The sequence below is a fragment of the Hydra vulgaris genome, chromosome 13, assembly GCF_038396675.1.
Source record: "Hydra vulgaris chromosome 13, alternate assembly HydraT2T_AEP".
Lineage (NCBI taxonomy): Eukaryota > Metazoa > Cnidaria > Hydrozoa > Anthoathecata > Hydridae > Hydra > Hydra vulgaris.
In genome coordinates, this window is record NC_088932.1 from 53,659,764 (window position 1) to 53,680,926 (window position 21,163).

At 26.7% G+C, this 21,163-nt stretch overlaps 1 protein-coding gene across 1 annotated transcript in view; it reads left to right on the forward strand.

The window, feature by feature from the left end:
- The window catches only part of LOC136090331 (NADH-quinone oxidoreductase subunit B-like), a 35,919-nt gene extending 15,936 nt beyond the window's left edge, over window positions 1-19,983 (forward strand). Inside the window, exons 3-11 of the mRNA XM_065816830.1 lie at window positions 1,496-1,567; window positions 10,887-10,951; window positions 11,028-11,074; window positions 11,256-11,326; window positions 11,447-11,489; window positions 12,373-12,438; window positions 14,379-14,425; window positions 18,604-18,793; window positions 19,840-19,983. Coding sequence (XP_065672902.1) covers window positions 1,496-1,567; window positions 10,887-10,951; window positions 11,028-11,074; window positions 11,256-11,326; window positions 11,447-11,489; window positions 12,373-12,438; window positions 14,379-14,425; window positions 18,604-18,790 — 598 coding nt within the window. The 3' untranslated portion in view covers window positions 18,791-18,793; window positions 19,840-19,983. The remainder of the gene's footprint in view (window positions 1-1,495; window positions 1,568-10,886; window positions 10,952-11,027; window positions 11,075-11,255; window positions 11,327-11,446; window positions 11,490-12,372; window positions 12,439-14,378; window positions 14,426-18,603; window positions 18,794-19,839) is intronic.
- The last annotated feature ends 1,180 nt before the right edge of the window (window positions 19,984-21,163 follow it).

Consider the following 21,163-nt stretch of genomic DNA (forward strand, 5'->3'; position numbering starts at 1 on the left):
AACTTTAGTTTTACTTGTGTCACAAGTTTTATGCCTGCAATTACAAGTTAGTTCTATTTTTTTATTTAATATATTTTTTTCATCTAAAAGGGTGATTGTTTCAAAATTTTCTTTCAAACATAACATACATATTTTCTTTCAAACATACCATAGATATCTTCTTTCAAACATAACATGCATATTTTATTTTAAACATAGCGCACATATTTTCTTTTAAACACGACATACATTTTTGGAAACATTGTTGGCAGAGGTAGTTTATAGAAGAGAGTTTAATTTAAAGTTAATATTTTTTTCTTTTAGATATATAATAAATATAACATAAATTAGAAATAACATAAATTTTGACAGCATATTATCTTTAGAGTATTTTTTATTTTTAAAAGACTGTTAGTGGTTGGCGTAATGTTTTTTCCATTAACATTTCCATCCAACTGTTAATCTGGCTTATTTTGTAAGAACATAGCATTTTTTGATAAGCATTTCCCATTCATTTGGCAATCAGTTTTTATTTTGCAATTATAATTATTAGTATTTTTTTATCTTTTAGATTTTATTTTTTATTAATTAATGCAATATTGTGGCCTTTTAAAATTTTTTTTTATATTTTTTATACAGCTTTAACTTACTTCAGCAGTTTATTTGTTTTTATTATTAAAAATTTTGTGCAATTTATTAGAGATAAGGAAATTTCTGTCTTTTGAATTTAAAAAAGTTTTTTCTATATTTGTTATAACATTTTTGTCATACATGTTTTGAACCAAACAATGTTTCTATTTCTATTTCACTTTTTTTTCAGTTTTCTTTTCAAATTTTAGTTCAAAAATTTTGCAAATGACCCTTAAACAAAGTTTAAATGTTGGGTCTCCATTTAAGAGAAATTAAATAAAACTTTTAAATATATTATTCATTTTAATTATATAAAATTTAAAATAATTTCATCCTTTCATAAAAATGCATTACAGAAAAAAATTATAATCAAAAAGTTTTGTAAAAATGCATATTTTTCATTATTCTTTAAAAAAAAATGTCATTTTTTAGACAGTAAAATCTAAAATAGAAATGTTTTTATAAAATGATGATTTGTTTTGAGACTTTAATATTATTTCCCTTTTTTCAAGACTTAACATGATATACTTTTGAAAAACTCTTTTTTTCATAATATTAGGGACCCATCTGATGTTTAAGGATCCTGTACAACCCTTAAATATATATATATATATATATATATATATATATATATATATATATATATATATATATATATATATATATATATATATATATATATATATTGTAAAAAATTAAATAGTTCAAATAAATAATGATTATTTGATTGATTAATACTAGGATCCTTGTTAATTCTAAATTAAGTCTGCTTAAGTTGATCAAAAAACTCTTTTTTATATCATAAATGATGACAAATAATAGTTGATTTTAGGTTTTGCAAAAGGAATTTAATTTTTAACATTTTTTTACAATTTATTTTTCTTAGCATTTTTCCTCTTCTCCCAATACGAGCTTTGCATGCAGTTGCTAAAGAAGATCAAAAATGCACAGCAACAAGGTAAGTTATATAACATATAAAATGTTAATAAGATGCTACCAACATTTTATTTCTCCTCCTTGAGGAGTCCTTCTACTTCTTTTATACACGTTTTTACTTTTTATTAGATAAAAAAAAATTACCAAGAAGCAACAAGTTGATTGTTTACATTGTAAATAATACTTATTTAATTGTGTAATGAATTTTAAAGCACTTTGCATTGTGCCAAGTATGCAAATGTTATATTTATATGTATGTGTACATTATGATGGCCCTTTTTTTTTTTGAAATTTTGAAATTTATAAATGCCAACTTTTATATCTATTTCATACTATTTAAAAACAATTCCTTTAACCTTTAAAGTTGTAGTAAAATTAAACATTAGTTTAATTAAGAATTCAACAACTTAGTCTAAAATTAGACTAAGTTGTAAATATAGAGGTGTCTTACAAAGGTCAAAGATATACATATTTATACATATACAAGACATTTACCAGGCATTTCTAATTTCATCATCATTTCATCATTTCTAATTTCATCATCATTTCATCATAGTTTCATCATCATTTCATCATTTCTAATTTCAACATAATTATTTACAAGCTAATTACTTATTTACAGAATTTTTACAGAAAGTTAAAATGTTTATTATTTAACTTGGCAAATTTATTTTTAGAAAATGTTCAAATATAGCTTATTAAAATTCAAAATGGCCTAAATACAAAAAAAAATAAAAAACTTTAACTCAATAAATTGCTAAAATTTATTTTACCATCAGATAATTTGTTATTATTGATTGTACTTAACTTCAGTTATTTATTTCAAAACAGTAGATTTCTTCGAATCAAGGTTTGGTAGTTTTTTTAAATGTTGTAAAACAATTTTTTGTAAGTACTGCTTTTGTTCTGTCATAAATAATTAATTCATTGAGTTTTTGCATAAATGCAACAAAACATTCCGTTGTGTTATTAACTATTTTCAAGTTCTTTACTATTTTCCAAGCCCTCATAAAATCATTGTCCTCATGCCAGACCTCCAGATCTGTGAATTAAATTCTATCAATTCTTTGTTTCAATATCATACCTTTCAGTATCATTGATGTCCTAGGAGCTCTATCAGCAATTGATTATTGATTTTAAAAAAACTTTACAAAGTTTTCTCAGAAGTATTAGTAGTTATTAAAGTTCTTTATTCTATTTGGATGTTATTTGAAATGATTGAGCACCCTATATTTTATTTCCAGCCATAAATATTTTAAAACCATACAAACCCCCAAGCTCAAAATCAAATTTCTCCAGAAGACATGCCTCCTAGAAAAATGATGATGTAAGCAGTTCTCAATAGTCTTCCTGTGGTTCCTTCTAACAATATGCTTAAATGAGTATTAATAACAATAACAATTATATAGATAAATTATATAGCTGACAGTATGAAAAAAACAAATATACTGACAAAATTTTGATATAATATTTTGAAATAAAATTTTCGATGTAATAAGCAATATACTTAAATAAATATTAATAACAATAACATTTATTTAAAAACTTTGACATATAAATTCGCTGAATGGTCACACACAATCAGTAGTGTGACCATTCAGCGAATATACATCAGAATAAAGGAGAATAATTTTTCAAACAAAGCTTATTTTGACAGTTGTCAAGACAAAAATAAAGATTAATAGAGGAATATTTAAAAATAAATAAGTCAGAAAATGCACCTAAACAGTGCTTACAATAATAAAAAATAAATTATTTTATAAGCACTAATATGAACGAAGATACACAACAAATATATAACCAAGCAAAAATGTATAAAAAAAAAATTGATTACAAAATAAAAAGTATGCATACAACAATGTAAGGCCTCAGAATGGAAAAAAAAAACATAAATGCTGATGTGTAAACATAATTTGTGTAGTGATTAAGTAATAAACATCTCCTCAGAGTCGCATCTATTATTACTGGCGTTTCAATGAGGATTAGCACCAATAACTAGTTTACCCTGTCAGACAAATGTCATTGTCACTTATGCTTTATCCCATGACTTACGCCTATTCCATATTGCAGTAAAAAAGGACTCACTACAAATAGCCAAAACCTGACCATATCCAAATTTGTAAAGCACCGATACTTTTTTGATGATATAATATTAAAAGTGCAGATCTCCTATACAACATAAATAAAAATAACTAAATAAATCACTTACCATACCACCAAAAGAAAACATGAAAACACTACAAATTAAAATTTTAATATAAACACAAAAATATTAATAAATTTATTTTATTTATAAGAAATAAATCCAAATAAATCCAACTTTTATCATAAACAAACCCAAGACAATCAGAAACTACTATACCTTATTAAAACCTTATTAATTAAAGAAAAACTCTAAAAAATCAGTTAGGCACCTCTTAATTAGTTAGGCACCACAAGTACAGTCTGATTTTAACTAAACTTTGTATTTGATGTTTTTTTTTATCAAAGGAAATATAAAAAATGTTTGCAGGTTAAACATTTTGATGTTTGATTTTTACCATGTCTTTAAAGAACCATTTTATTAGCCGTAAAGTTTTCTCATAAAGTAAAAATGGAAGCATAGAAATGTGTGTATATAACATAAAAAGCACATTTAGACTAGCAATTTGATGTCTTACTGGTTTTAGAGCTGTATGGATTTCAGTACATGCATTGGCTGATTTAGGGAGAGCATGCAAAAGAGTTACTTCTACATTGACTATGGGTTTGGGTCGGAGCAGTTTTTTTAATCTTTTTTTTTTCTTTTTTTTTTTATGTAATAACCATATAGAAAAAAGTTAGCATTTTTTCACCGAAAATGTATATCTATATATGCCACTATTTATATATATATATATATATATATATATATATATATATATATATATATATATATATATATATATATATATATATATATAAAAATAGTGGCATATATATATATATAAATATATCTATATCACTATTTTTATTTATTTATATATATATATATATATGCCACTATTTATATATATATATATATATATATATATATATATATATATATATATATATATATATATATATGCCACTATTTTTATATATATATATATATATATATATATGCCACTATTTATATATATATATATGTATATATATGTATATATATATATATATATATATATATATATTAGGGGTGTTCAAAAAAATAAAATTTCAAAAACGCAAATACACAACAAGCTAAATTTGGGGCAAATATTAAAAAAATACGATTACAAAAAAAAAAATCAAAAATATTGAGATTTACCTTGTGCTCAAGCATCAAAACCCCCCTAAAAATGCCCCAAATAGTACCCTCGTAGCAAGGCTTTGAGCACAAGGTAAATCTTAATATTTTTAATTTTTTTTTTTTTCAATGTGCTCATTATAATCTATACTTTTTTTTTAATATATATTTTTTTAAATTGATGTGAATCCGTGATTTTTCTTAATAGTTCTTTAAATTGAAAATGGTTTTATGCAAAAAAACAAAAATATGCGCATTTAACAAAAGAATGCGCAATAATTCATAGTTATTTTATTTGTTTATATTCACATTGTTTGGTTTATTAATTATTAATGTTTCTTTTGTTATTTGATTTGTGTACTTTGTTTGCATTTTTCTTTTGTTCTCACTTAATAGACAATTTTATTACCTGTCTAAAAGTTGTAAAAAGAAAAAACTGACAATTGTAAATTAACATTAATGTATATTGCAAAATTCTGCAGTAAACATTTTAGTTTCATCTCATATTTTGAAATTAGTGAGTGTCATTTCTTTTAAAATAGTTTTAAAATTTATAATGGACAATTTAATAGAAAACAAAGGAGAGTCACAAAAAATGAAAGTTTCAAGTGCAAATAAAAGTAAGAAACTATTAAAAAGTGGCAATGAAAAGTGAAATATAAAAACGAAAAAAAAAAAACATTTTATTATTGAGAAAGTGAAACCAGCAATACCAAGTAACAAATTTGTTTTGAGCTTTTTTTAATTTTAAATATCTAGTTTAGGATATAAGATTATATCAGGCAACCAAAAAAGTTCTTGCGGATTATCCTCATTGCCTATTTCTAAGAAATGTATTAAGAAAACTGGTTGTGGTGGTGGGATGATTTTGCATATAAATTAAAGCTTGTTTTAAGGAGAATCAATCAGTGTGTTTCATAAGTTTTATTAGTGTGTTTTAAATTTAAAAGTCTTAAGTGGAATATGGCTGTGTCAGATGCGATAATTCGCGCCTGTTTACTTTATGTAAACTTGGAACCAAAGCTGCAGAAGCTTGTCGTAAGATATGCGCTACTTTTGGGGAAGGTACCATAGCAGAATGGACGGGTCAAAAGTGGTTTAAAAAATTTTCTTCTGGAAATGAAAACCTTGAAGATGAACCAAGATCTGGAAGACCATCTATCGTAAACAGCGAGGATATCAAGCTGGCAATCGAGCAGGACTCCAGTCAAACATGTCAGGACCTTGCCTTAAGATTTAATGTAAGTGATGAAATTTGTTTACATTTGCACCAACTTGGAAAACATTGGAAGTTGAGCAAATGGGTACCTTATGAGTTGAGTGAAACAAACAAGCTACAGCGCTAAACTATTTGTTCTTCATTGCTTTCCCGCCACAATTTAATGCCATTTTTTGACCGGATGTTGATGTGTGACGAAAAATGGATTATGTACTGCAACAAGAAACAAACATATCATTGGCTAGCCAGTAACAATCCATTACCGATGACTCCTAAACCAAGTATTCACCAACAAAAGGTTTTACTGTGTGTATGGTGGACTACAGCAGGTATCATTCACTATGAGTTGCTACCAAGTGGATAAACCATTACTGCTGAGATATACTCAGCCCAATTGGACAGAGTTTCGGTTGCTCACCAAAAGCAAGCAGCTTTGGCAAACAGAAAAGGTGTTGTATTCCACCAGGACAACGCCACACCACACACCGCAAAAATCACGCAGGAAACTTTAGCACGTTTACAATGGGAGATTCTACCTCACCCTCCGTATTCACCAGACCTTGCGCCAAGCGACTATCTCCTGTTTTTGGCCCTGGATAATCATATGAGGAATCGATAGTTTCGAAATAGAGAAGATCTCGAAAATGAGTTAATTCAATTTTTTAGCTACCAAACTCAAGACTTTTATGAAAATGGAATATACCAGCTTGTTTCACAATGGGAGAAAGTTATTCTTGCTGAAGGAGACTATTTTTCAGAAAAAACTTTATTAAAACTGTTTTTATGTGTATTTATTTATGGATCTGCAAAACCGCACAAACTTTTTTGGTTGCCTGATAGTTTATAATGTGAAATCTTATGACTATAAGATTTCACGTTGTACAAGAGCAAACTCAACCTGAATATTTTTGTTATTAACTTTAGTTAATCAACTGCCAACTGGATTAGATATTTTACAACACATAGCTTTTAATAAGTCGACGCTTTCTAAAACATCAAAAAAGTCAATGATAATTGCATGCTCGGTAAAAAAAGACAGAAAATACGAGAGATGTGTTGAACTGCATTGTAGGTGTATTCTAAGCAAAATCAAGGGTCCGTGGCTTAAAGCTGGATTTCCTCTTCAATCAGATAATAGCTTGATACAAAAGCTGAGTAAGTTGAACAAAAAGTATTTGAATTTGAAAAAAAACATGCACAGGAGGTCGTCTTTAGAATTAAAAAAGCAACAAGACTTTAGAAAGGAGCTGGGAAAAAATCTTTTGGGCAGGAATAGCTGACTTACAAAACTGGATAAAGAAGGACAAGAATAGATCAGACCTAGATTTTTTATACGATCAAGAATGCAACAGAAATTTATTTCTAGGGCCTGAAGACAAAAATATAGGGAGAAGGTATTATATATTATAATATAAATCCATATTATAAAACTTTTTTCTGAATTTAAAAACTCTCCTCTCATTGCTCACTCTTCTCCAATTTTTAATTGGTTTTTATTTTGCGTACATTAATTTTTATTTTATAATGTATGCTGTTTAGATTTCGGAGAATACATGAAAGAGAAATCCATCTATAAAAAATGCTGCTAAATCGGTAGAAATAAGTTCAGAGTTAGAATTTGGTACGGATACTAGCGAAGATTCATCCTTTGATTTCGATTTTGAACCAGGATATTGGCATTCTATAGAGTCAAGTAGTCTTATAAAAACTGAGATCCCAAAAGATATTATTTCTGGTAATTTTACTCTAATTGCCACAATTACCGATATTTCTCCAAACGTTTTGACAAAAGTTACTGCTGCAATCCATGATAGTTCTGGGGTTGATCTTACAAATGTAAATTGCAGTAGGTCAACAGCATCTAGAAAGATGAAACAAACAGCTCATGAAATGGCAGTTATTGCTAAAGAAGATGTCGAACTTAGCATCCGAGCTTCTCCCTACCCATGCATTGTACATTTTGACGGAAAGATACTTTTTGAAATTGAAAATGGAAAAAAATTAAAGCATGATAGACTTGCTGTTCTGGCAACTATTGATAATGAGTTCCATCTTCTCGGAGTTACGCCATTACCCTCTTCATCCGGAGAAGATCAGTACAATGGTGTAGTGGAAGTCCTAAAAGAGTACAATCTCGAATCAAAGATTGGATTACTTTGTTTTGATACCATATCAAGCAATACAGGAATACATAAAGGACCTTTAATAAGAATATCTACTGAGTTAAATAAATATAATTCTTTTAGCTTGCAGACATCATGTTTCTGAGTTGAGAATCACACACTTTTGTGAGGCTATAACAAATGAAAAAACTACGGCCCACGATAACCCTTTGTTTAAACATTTCAAAAACTTGTTTGAGCAGCCTAATTTTGAGTACAACCCATCTATGTTAGTAAAATTTGGTTGGGAAGAAATTAAAGGAACTGTTGTGGAAAAAACTGCTACAGAATCTCTTGAGTATTGTAGATCTTACTTATTGAGAAATAATATTGTAAGGGAAGATAGAAAAGAACTTGCAGAGCTAGTGGTCAGCTATCTTTCTCCTTCTATCATTAAAATTCGAAAAACTGGAGCGGTTCATCATGCAAGATTTCTTGGGGAATCTATATATCATTTAAAAATGCAAATTCCTTCAACTCAAATTGATTTTATTCAAAAAAATAGAGAACATATTAAGATAATAACTGAATTTATAGCTTGTTTTTATGCAAAGTGGTACCTGCAATCAAAGCTCCTTTTATGGATGTAAAGCAGTATGCGCAGAACCATTTGCTGTTGATGCTGTGTTGAATTCTTTATTTAAATATACATTGTATCTTTGACTCAACTCTGATTCCTTTAGCCTTGCTCAGTGATGGTGTTGCACTCGAAGAAAAGAAAAAAATTGCTGCTGCAATATTATCATTTCCAAAACCTAAGTCATGTTACTTTAAAACTGAAAATAAGCAAAAAAAAAGATACAGAAAAATTGTTGAAAATTGAACTTAACATTCATCAGCAAATTCCAAGCTTAGCTTCTTTGGTTGATGAGTTCTCCTGGTTAATGCTTGATATGATCGGAATAAAAGATCAACAAATTGATGATTGGCTGACCTTGCCACCTCAATATTGGCACACGCAATCAACATATAAATTATTTTTAAATTTTGCAAAAAGTATTGTTTGTGTAAGCGACTATGCTGAAAGGGCAATTGGAATGATGCAACAATTTGTTCACCGCTACAGAGACGAGGAATAAAAACAAAATAGGCTTATTGCTGTGGACAAAGTTCGCTTAATTTTTAAGGCATCAAGCAGTGAATCTTTATTAACCAAGAAACAAAATAATAAAGTTATAAGCAAGAAAAGAATCGCAAAGGGACTACTTAGCTTACGCTCCAAAGTTCAGAAGATAGCTTGAACTTTAGTATTTATACTAAAAAAAAAATTTTTTAATATAAATTTATTTTTTAAAGATACAAGTTTCACGTAATTTAAGTTTGTATCATTCAATCAACCTATAAAAAAATGTTTTTCTAAAAAGCTAAATACAAATAAAATGAAAACCAAACAATGTGAATATAAACAAATAAAATAACTACGAATTATTGCGCATTCTTTTGTTAAATGGGCATGTTTTCGTTTTTTTGCATAAAATCGTTTTCAATTTAAAGAACTATTAAGAAAAATCATGGATACACATCAATTTTTTTTGTAATCGTATTATTTTTATATTGGCCCCAAGTTTAGCTTGTTGTGTATTCGCATTTTCCAAATTTTATTTTTTCGAACACCCCTAATATATATATATATATATATGTATATATGTATATATATATATATATATATATATATATATATATATATATATATATATATATATATATAAATATATATATATATATATATATATATATATATATATATATATATATATATATATATATATATATATATATATATATATATATAAGGCCGGTTTGATGGGGTGTGTATATCATAACCTTATCTGTAAGCTTTGAAAACACTTTTCAAAGTTTGTTGATCAAATTCTATTTGTAGATTTTTTTTTTTTTTTTTTTGAAATAAAAAAAATCTATTTGATTCATTAAAATTATAAACATTTAAAATTGTGGCACATAATCATAACCTCACCATCCCAAACCCATTGAAAAATATCAAAGAATTTTGTTTTGAAATTAAATTTATTCAATCAAATACTAATTAATGAATGCCAAAAGGAACTAAACTTTCTGACAAAGAAAAAGGCAAGATTGAAGCCTACAGTTCATTGCATTAATCAAACTGGGCAAATTGCAAACTGAGGCCCTCGCCGTGTTTGATCAATATCCTATGGTTCGCCAGAAACAAAATTCAATTATTGGAATGGCCAGCTCTCCAATTGTTATCACATGAAAAAGTAAAATTTACTTTTTAAAATTCTTAATTTACTAATCACAGAAAGTATTATGAGGAGAAATTGTTTATTTAAACTTTAAAAAGTTAAATCCATAATATAATACGCAATAAAAGGCAAAAACATAATTTCTAACAATTTTTATTTAAATTGAAAAATATTTGATTATGATGTTGATTTGAATTACAGATCATTGTTATTTGGCGATAATATGAAAAACAGATCTTAGAAAATTGGAAACCTTTTACCTATAACTGATAATTTTATTTTAAGATCTTTCTTTTTAAAAAACTACAAACCCTCTTAAACAATTATATACGAGTTTTAGCAAACTTGAAATCAACAATTGCAATCAAATTATGACTAAAAATTATGCAAAGAAAACAAAACTTAAATGAATGTGTTTTCAAAAGGAAAAGTTACATATATTTTTATAGTCTAGTTCCTTACCGAGAGCAGAGTACAGCGACATCAAAACCTAGTCTTGTGAGCAATGCAGCTGGTGAGTGAATTTAGTTTACAATTGATAATGTATATTAGTTAATTGATTAAAACTTAATAATAATTTTGTTATTCAGAGTTTGTAGTTGCTAAAGTTGATGACTTGGTTAATTGGGCAAGACGAGTAAGTTTTTGATATCATGGGTTTGTTTATATTTTTTCAGTCCCTTATATATTTATCATGTAATTTTTTTTTTTTACTCAATCAAACTTAATCTTTATTGCTTTAATTACTCAGATTTTATAACTTAATTACTTTCAAATACTTTCACAATAAAGCTGCTCTTGTTTCACTTTCTATTTAGTCATCTCTTTGGCCTATGACATTTGGACTGGCCTGCTGTGCTGTTGAAATGATGCATTTTGCTGCTCCTAGGTAAACTTTTTTTAGGTTTATAAATAAAGTGTAATTTAATTATAGAGAAAACTTTTTAACATGAGATCACATTTATGTCTTAAAATGTAATACCTTAAAATTATTTTTTATAATTTTTAGATATGACATGGATAGATTTGGTGTTGTGTTTAGAGCAAGTCCTGTAAGTGACTTTTATTATTATTTAAAGTAAATATATAAAGTAAGATATATTCTATTATAAATATTAACTGCTATATTCTATTATAAGTATTACCTGTTATATTCTATTATAAATATTAGCTGTTATAGATAATAGCTTTATGTTTATCGGCAATTTAAAATGCAAAAAACTGTTTAAAATATAAAGTTAAAATATAAACATTTTTTATTAATCTATACAACAAATATGTTGAAATGAGATAATTAGATGCAAAGTTTAAAAGTTTTTAACAAAAGCCACTAAACCAAAAAAATTAAAAGTAATTGCAGTTCAGTACACTTAAAAATTTTAAATATAGTATATTGGTGTTTGCAAAGAAACACTACATAAATCATTTTTTAATGTAACCTAATGTTTTTCAACATTGTTTTATAGGCTGGTTTGGTACTTAACCATCTATATTATTGTTTCTTTTTTATAAAGAAATAGATTATTTTGCATAAACCATCCAATTAGAAAAAACATTGAAACATAATTAAATACATAAGTAGTAGAAAGCAAGCTACATAAAATATTTAATCAAACTCGTATTAAAGTTAGCTAAATGTGAATTTTAAAATTTCAAATGAGAATTTATAGCAAAACTGTGTAAGTGCATCACAATCAATGCCTATCCAACAATGTTGTCTATTAAGCCACTGTAAGTTATGGAAATGCTGAACTTAAAGGGAAGTTTATTTTGGTACTTACCCCCGTTAAAGTTAGGATACCACCTAAATCTTTTAATGCACATAAGTACTAAAATGGCACTAAACTGTTTAAAGAAATATAGAAACTAAAATCCAAAAAGTAGAAATTTTTTTTAATTTGATTTTATTTATAAACTAAGATTTTCTTTTTTTAGAGACAAGCAGATGTTATGATAGTTGCAGGTACATTAACAAATAAAATGGCTCCAGCTTTGCGCAGGGTTAGTTGATTAAATTTGTTGTCTTTTATCATTTGTGCAGGTTTTTGATTAAATTTGTTGTATTGTATCATAATATGTCAAAACATTCAAGGGTTGTCTTGTATGTCAAATATATATTATAAAAATAATTTTTTTTATGATTGTGTATTTTAAAGTTAAAAATCTTTTACATATTAGTATAAAAGAAAAACATTATAATAGTATAACATTATAATATAATATATAATATATAATGTATAACATATAATATAATATATAATGTATAACATATAATATAATATATAATATATGTAACATTATTATATAATGTATAACATATAATAGTTTAACAGTATAATGGTAAACATAAAAAACAAAGATTAATATAAAAGATTACAAGTACAAAAATATAAAGACATAAGAAAACTATAAAAAAAACATTGAAGAAACCATTATCATTATTTTAGCATTTTTGATTCCATGCTTGCACACAAAAAAGCTTCATGACATTGTAACACACCTTCTCTAATCTTATTTCTGTCTCTATTTCTTTTTCCTGAAACTCTCTGCATTCTGATACCCAATCATCTACATTGTTACGTTCTGCTTGCCCAAACCACAAAACCAAGTTAATCTTTCCTGACATCTACCTATCTAATACATTTACTGTTTCTAATCTCTGTCTTGAATGGATCATTGCTTCACACTACTCCAATCTGATCATCATTTTAACTGTTCTTTTCAGATGTTGGACACCTTAAACACAAAAAAAACAAAATTGATATGAGAAATTAAAAAAATAGTACATATAATTTTACATTTTTCTAAATATATTAAATAATATTAGTTAAAATTTAAATTTACAAATTTTAATTTATGTTATTGTTTAATTTGAATTCAAAAATATGTTGTTATTATCATTGTTAATAAAAACTAATGTTACTTAATAATGTACTTACATCAACCTTTTTTTTTTTTTTTTTGTAACATCTTTAATGATGTTTGTTGTTAAACATGGCTACTTTTATTATTATTATTATTTTTAATCTTTTCTTTTTTTTTTTTTGTCGTTATTTTTTTGTTATTATATTATTTTTATGTTTATTCACTTTCCCAAGGCCGAGAAGGCCACTACAGTATAGAAGGCTTCTTTAATTTGCGGCCGTGGCGCAGTGGTTAGAGCGCTTGCTTTATAATCAAGAAATCCAGGTTCGAAACGAGCCTTGGATATATTTCGCGTCACGGTAAGGAAGGAGGCATGAACTTCCTGGTTAAATGCACTTCCGCGGTGCTCTGTGACAAGACCGTTAGGTCTTCTTGGGGCACCTAAATAGCAGTATTAAAAAAAAAAAATTGTGGAAACCCTTTTTTAACTCTTCAACTCTTAAACATGAACCTTGATGAACAAGGTTGCTGTTTTGAGAAATAAATTAAGCGTGGTACTACCAGGGACGTGGTGTTGATTGAACTCAGAACTTCTTGCTTATGAAGCAAGCCCTCTACTATTACATCACTATCCTCATTATGCTGCGAACTATTTTTTTGCCCTCTTTCAACACTCTTTACACTTTTTACACTTACGCTCTCACACCACTTATGTTCAGTTATTAGACTCATCTCTAATGTATATGCATGTATAATTTATTTATGCTTATTTCTAATATACTTATTATAATAACAAGTATAAAAAATCTATTTTGAAAAATTATTTTGAAATTTTCTTAGAAATTAATTATAATAAAAAATTATGTAATTATTAAATTTTTTAAATTGCATAACAATTAGTCTTATGCTGGGTTCTAAAAATCTATCAAAACATTTTAAAGAGAGAGGCCTGGACTCCTTAATACATTAAATTTTACATACAGAAAATGAATATAATGTGAGGGTTAGCTCTATATATTTCTTATTTTGTTTTTATCTTATATAGTTTTTATCTTATATACTTATTTATCTTTAAGGTGTATGATCAAATGCCTGAACCACGTTGGGTTATTTCAATGGGCAGGTTATATATTTTCTATTACAATATAAAAGTTTTGTTATAAACATGTGGTGTGTTGAGGTATCACGAACATTGAATGTATCATAAACAGAGCAGTATCATGAACATTAAGTCAGAAACATAGTGTGCGTACCACTTACAGTTAATGCATTTTTTTTTAAATAAATTCCCTTTCAATAAGGCTGCAAGACACCTTTCTAATAACTCCTTATTTAAATTTTTTTTCAAGCAAAAATATTTAAGTAGATTATTTTTGTAAGCAAAAGTATTTATATTAAATTTTTTTGCAAGCAAAAATATTCAAGTTATAATAAAAATATTCAAAAGGAAACCAAAGAGCTGACTCTTGAGATTTGGCATGTTGAGACTCTTGAGGTTTGGCATGTTGAGACATTAAGATTTGGCATGTTGAAACTCTTGAGATTTGGTATGTTGAGACTTAAAAACTGTAAACTGTATTAGTCAAAAAAACATTAAGAAAATAGAATTTTGAATTTTATTGTTTGACAAAAAATCTAGATGAAAAAAAAAGAATTTTGAGCATGAAAGAACAGCTACAGTAAAAGGATGCAACTTTGCCAAATGACGAGTCATGGGAGTTTGTGTTTTGGTTGGGAAAATAAGAGGTTATAGCTGCTTGTTTGACCAGAAATCATGTGGTATTTTTAGAAAAGAGAAGGAGATGATTCCTTACAACCATGGAACAAGCTCAAGCTAGCAGCTAGTGCTGGTCCAACTACATTTACAATGCATTTTTGGACTTTGTTTAAAAAGAAATCATTAGAAAAACTAGCCCAAATATGACAACTGTACATGGATAGATAAGAGAGTTATAGAGGTGAAGAATTAAATCAGGAGTAAGGACATAGCGAGCACAATAAAAAGAGGCAAAACTTAACAAGTCCTAACATTGCAATAGATTGAATGTATGTTTCACTCATTGCAAGTCCTAATATGTATACATACTATGCCAATATATATTGGAGTAGTATGTATACATATTAGGGCTAATATGTATATAAAAATACTGACTGTCATAAGTTTCCAGGCTCTTAAAAAGTAATTCTCTAATTATTTTTTCTAATTGACTTTTTTAAAAAGGTTTCATCTTAGTAACATGATTATAGAGTAATAACTTGAAACCTTTTTTTTTGTCTATAGAATCAAAATTTGTTTAAGTTTACAAATTGTTTAAATTGTAATTATTATTTATATTAATTATTTATTTATATTAGTTATAATTTTATAACTATGGCAACACACAATGGTACACAGATAGTAAAATTATTTAGTTTGGTACAATAATATATATTTTAAAACATGTTTTGATGATAATTTTGAAATTAAATTGGAAATTTTTATTTTTCAAACTGAACTATTCAGAGAATAAAGTCAAGTAAGTATCTAAATTAAATCAGCATGGTAGTGGGATGAGTGGGAACATGGAAAAAGCGAATCATTAATAAGTTTATTAAAAAATCTAGTTTACATCTGCAAAAGTACACTTAAACTTGAGGTGATAGTGTTTGAGTTAAACTATTTAACAAAATATTTACAGTTGTACACGAGTTTAACTTAGTTATTGTTTGAGGGTGCTTTTCAGAAAATGTATGAGAATAAAAGCATGAGTATACGAAGCATTTGCAACATTGCAAAGTATTTTTATTGTTTGTTTTTCCTCTGTACATCTTTGTTATTGTAGAAGTAGAAAATTTAAACCAAAAGTCCAGAATTGTAATTATTTAGGATAAATAAAGATCACACACAATAAAGTGTGTACACGAATTAAATGTGAAAGTAGAAAAACAACTAAAAAAAAGTACTCCTCAATTTTTAATTCAAACCAAGTAATAATCTTAATACAACAATGTAAGAAGATCAAACATTAAAAAAAAAATTAATTATTCCTGTGGGAATCTAATAAAATTTCGATCTTTTGCTTTAGTGGTACCCATAATTTGCGCACAGAATAAGAATCAAAATTATTTGATGCTATTTTAAATGATATTTTAATATCTTTAATGTTTCTGCAAAGCTTTTTTGTTTTTTTAATTTTTTTTTTAATAATAGCCCAGTACTTTTCAATAACTCTCAATTCTGGGCAGTTTGGAGGATTTTCTGTTTTAGGCACAAATTTCACATTGTTCTTTTTATACCATTCCATAGCAAGTTTACAATAATGAATTGAAGCTAAATCAGGCCAGAACACAGGTCTGTTATTGTGTGATTTAATGAGAGGTAAAAGGCGTTTTTGTAAACATTCTTTAACATATATTTGACCAGAAAGTGTGAACTGAGAAATATATGGTGCTGATTTTTTGCCACAACTGCAAATAGCTTGCCAAATCATAGCTTTTTTAGCAAACTTGTCATGTTTTGTGTATTTAAATTTCTTATCTGCTTTTCCTCTATATTTGGCAATATAATAAACAGCACCAGGAACTTGTTGATGGTCGTACTTGATAAGTTTCATTGTCCTCAATAATACAGAAATTTTTAGAAATAAAATTATCATACAACTTTCTGCCGCGGGTTCTTGCACTTTTTTCTTGAGTTTCAGAACGGTTGGGTACTTTTTGTACTTTAAAAGAATGAAAACCATGTTTGTTTCTAACTTTTGCAACAAAACCATGAGAAAATCGATATATTTTTGCGCGTTCCCATAGTGAAAGCCTTGGGTTATTATTAAAACTGTTAACCAGTTTGCTAATTAGTTTTGTATCTTTAAAACCTTCCTTTCTTCCACCACCAGATTTGCATTTGATTGATTTTGCTTGAGAAAAATGTTGAATAACACGACTAATGGTGTATAGATGTATTTGCAACGATTTTGCTATCGAATTGCAGCTACTATTAGGATTTTGTAAATATTTGTGCATAATTTTTTCTCTTAAGTCTTCTTCTTTTGTCATTTTTAAAACTAATTTCAAGTTAAATCCAAAAACTAACATATTTTTTTGAAACCACAACACGTTGTAAACAAAATACAAAACAATTAAAAAGATATAAATGCAACCACTGAAAAAAAATGACGTGCTTATTCTTTCACATTTATTTCATGCACACGCTTTAAATAAAGATCACACACATTAAAAAAAGATCACACACAATAAATAAAGATCACACACAATAAATAAAGATTAAACACAATTAATTAAGCAGACCACAAACTTATTTGTTAGTAAAAGTAACCACTGCAGTATAATGAAAATAATATTTATTGCAATAAAGCAATAACAATAACAAAATATAAATGATAATAGACAATAAATTAGTAATACGTTAATAAATTAGTAATCAATTAGTGATATGTTGATAAATTAGTGATATGTTAATAAATTAGAAATAAATTAGTGATATGTTTATAAATTAGTAATAAATTAGCGATACGTAATAAGTATATTAACGGTAATTAATAGCAGTCATGGTTAGCAGTTGTTAGAGTTTTGGGTTCAGAACTGAAGGTCAGTGGTGGAAGCTGGATCTGGTCACCTTAACATCTAAAAAAAAAATAGCAAAATAAGTAAATTAATGATAATTTATTAATTAATAGTGGAATGTCATATAGTTGCAGTTACATAATAGCTCAAAAACTTCTTTTACTTCAAAAGCCTTATTGCTTCTGTTTAAATTAGTGTTATATAAAGTTTATGAGTTATGAAGGGTTGATATGTCTACTATTATGAAGGGTTTAGATCTAGTTCTAAAGTAGATTTTTAATGGTGGTTTTACTGACCCTGACATTACATTCTGTTATCATAATAGTGCAGGTTTGGACCTTATTAAACAAAAAGACCTGTTTGTTTGTTTTTAATAAAGATTGTTATTTATGACATACAACATGATTATTAGTCCTAAAATTATGAAAATTATGAAAAAAATTCGTGCATGATGGCTTTGTCAAAAGTAGTAAGACAAATAATAATAATGATGATAATGAAAAAGTAGTAAGACATAATGAAAAATGATTAAGTATGATAGTTTGTTTTTTTTTAAGATTTTTTTTCAGTTTTTATTTACACTCTAGCAAAATCTTTTTTTAAAGCTCGAAATGTAAATCTGTATCATATTAATCTTGTTTAATTATTTTAATGTATCATTTCAAACATAATTTATCATTTCAATGTAATTTTTTATTTTATCATTTCAATGTAATGTAGTCTTTCTATATTTCATTTTAGTTGCGCTAATGGTGGTGGCTATTATCACTATTCTTATGCAGTTGTTCGTGGTTGTGACCGTGTAGTTCCTGTGGATATTTATGTACCTGGATGTCCACCTACTGCTGAAGCATTGTTGTACGGCGTGTTACAGTTGCAAAAAAAAATTAAGCGAACGCGAGAAATTAAAATGTGGTATCGAAAGTAAAAGGTAAAATTTTATTTATGCTTATTGCATTTTTGATAAACTTAAAGTGAAATTTTTTTAAATTTTTAAGGAAGTTTTTTTAGCTTATATTTAAAAGTATTTTCTTGGTAACCATTCGCCGATAAAACATTTTTCTTTAAAATGTATTTTAATATCCTATGTAAATTATGCATTTTTTATTTATTTTTCGCTTTTTGTATCTTTAATTGTAATTTTTTATTTATTTGACTACACTGTGAATGACATCAGTGGTAGACAATGACATTATATTGTGTTATATACTAAAATTATATAACATTGTATATTTAACCTTAAAGAGAGTTAACGATGTAACAGTTTCGTAAGACAGAATACTGTTTTTTATTTAATACTTTATTTCATTTTTCATCAAAAGTCTAAAAGAAATATTAACTTAAAGTTTTTGTTATTTGACTATACAAGATATCTTCCCTTGATAAAAGAAAAAATTTCCAAAGCATTTTTTTATATCAAACCCCAAAAAAGATATTTTATTAATATTTTTATTAGCCAAGTCGCCGATAAAAGGTTTTATTCCCTAATGCCTTCATCCACTTGAAGGCGTTAAATATAAATCAAATATAATGTCTTCAATTACTTGAAGGCGTTAAATATAAATCAAATATAATGTCTTCATCCACTTGAAGGCGTTAAATATAAATCAAATATAATGTCTTCATTCACTTTTGTCTACAAAAATAGTTTTAGTTTTTCAATAACTTTGTATAAAGAGAATTTCAAATTTGAAAATACTTTTTGTTGTGCTAGTCTTCAACGAACTTTTAAGAAATATTTTTTATGCGTTCTTGTTGTTAAGTTTTTTTATAATCGACCAATTCTTTTCTTGTAATCAACCATAGTTCTTGTAATTTTTAAGTTTATGTTTTATTTATGAGTTTGTTTGTTTTTTTATTATTAAAGTGTTGTTTTAAAAAGTATGGTTAAAATTGAGTATAAAATTAAAAAATACTGAATAATACAATACCATTTTAAATGACTTAAAATATTTTGTAAATTTCTCATATTTTTAGAAATTCCAGTTTTTACTCGGATTTGTCAGATGCTCGAAATATGTGTATGCTAACGTGTTGTGAGACTTTCTAACAATTTTACAATAAAATTATTAAAATCGTAAAATTGTTATATTTGCTTTCTAAATTACATTTTTTTGAGGATGTTATTTGTCTTTCATTTTTGTAATAAAAAATAATTTTTAAAAAATAGATTAGTTCATCTTTCCCTTTCTTAGTTTCTTATTTAGGCAATTACACGAAGCAAAATTTTGAGGACTTGATAAGGAATGTAAATAAAAAATCATCAGCCTTACTAATAAGCTGTCAGTTTTGTTTGATAATGCAGCATCAGATGTAGGTGGTTTGATAAGAAAAGCCAACTCCCGTAACAATTGTTAGATTTGGTTTTCTTCTCAGATCATCGTTAAAAAATCTCCCACTCCATAATTCAAAGTAACATGCCTGCCGAAAAATTTTGCCCGCTTTTATTGAAATTTAGTAAAAATATTCACTAAATAAGATTACTTTAAAGATATTATTTTTAAAGTTATGTAACGTAATTTGATGTAATTTTTTTGAAAAGTTTTCAGAAAAGAGATAAAAAACAGTTTTTGGTTATAAAATAAAAAAATATTACATGCTTAACAATATAATTTTTAAACATTTTTTATTTATACTACTTCACGGAGGATATAGGGTGGAGGGCGTGGGAGCGTTTTAAAAATTTAAAGTAGTTTTTTACCCTCAATTAAAATAAAAAAGGTTAACATAGTTTATTGTTTGTTTTTGTTATATTTTTACACGTTTATGTTTGAAATAAAATACTTAATTCAACTTTTATTTCACATCATTTTCTTATGATGATACTTAAATTATTCACTCAAAACTTTTAAAGAAATAGTTCAACTATCCATATGAGAAAAAAACGTGAAAAATTTCAAGAATACAGAAATAGAAACATAAAACTTTAAATCCTATAGGGGAACATGGGGTAAGATGACGAATGGGGCAAGATGACAACCTACAGTTATCTCTTAAGCAAAACTAAATATAACAGTTGACTTTAGCTGAAAGGGAAGTAGATTAGTTTTACTAGATTTATCAATGGTTTCTTTTTAAATATTATTTTTGTGACGAAGGTTAAGTATTAAAAAGTTTTTCCGACATTAAGAAAAAAACTTTTTATCCTCGTTTTACTTGACTTATTACATCGCAACATCACCAGCTAAAGGTAAGCGAGAAATTTTTATTTAATTCGATGAAACTGGAAGCCATACAAGAAGTATAAGGCTATGATAATTTGATTATGTACTGATTCTGATTCATTTTAAAGATTGTATTA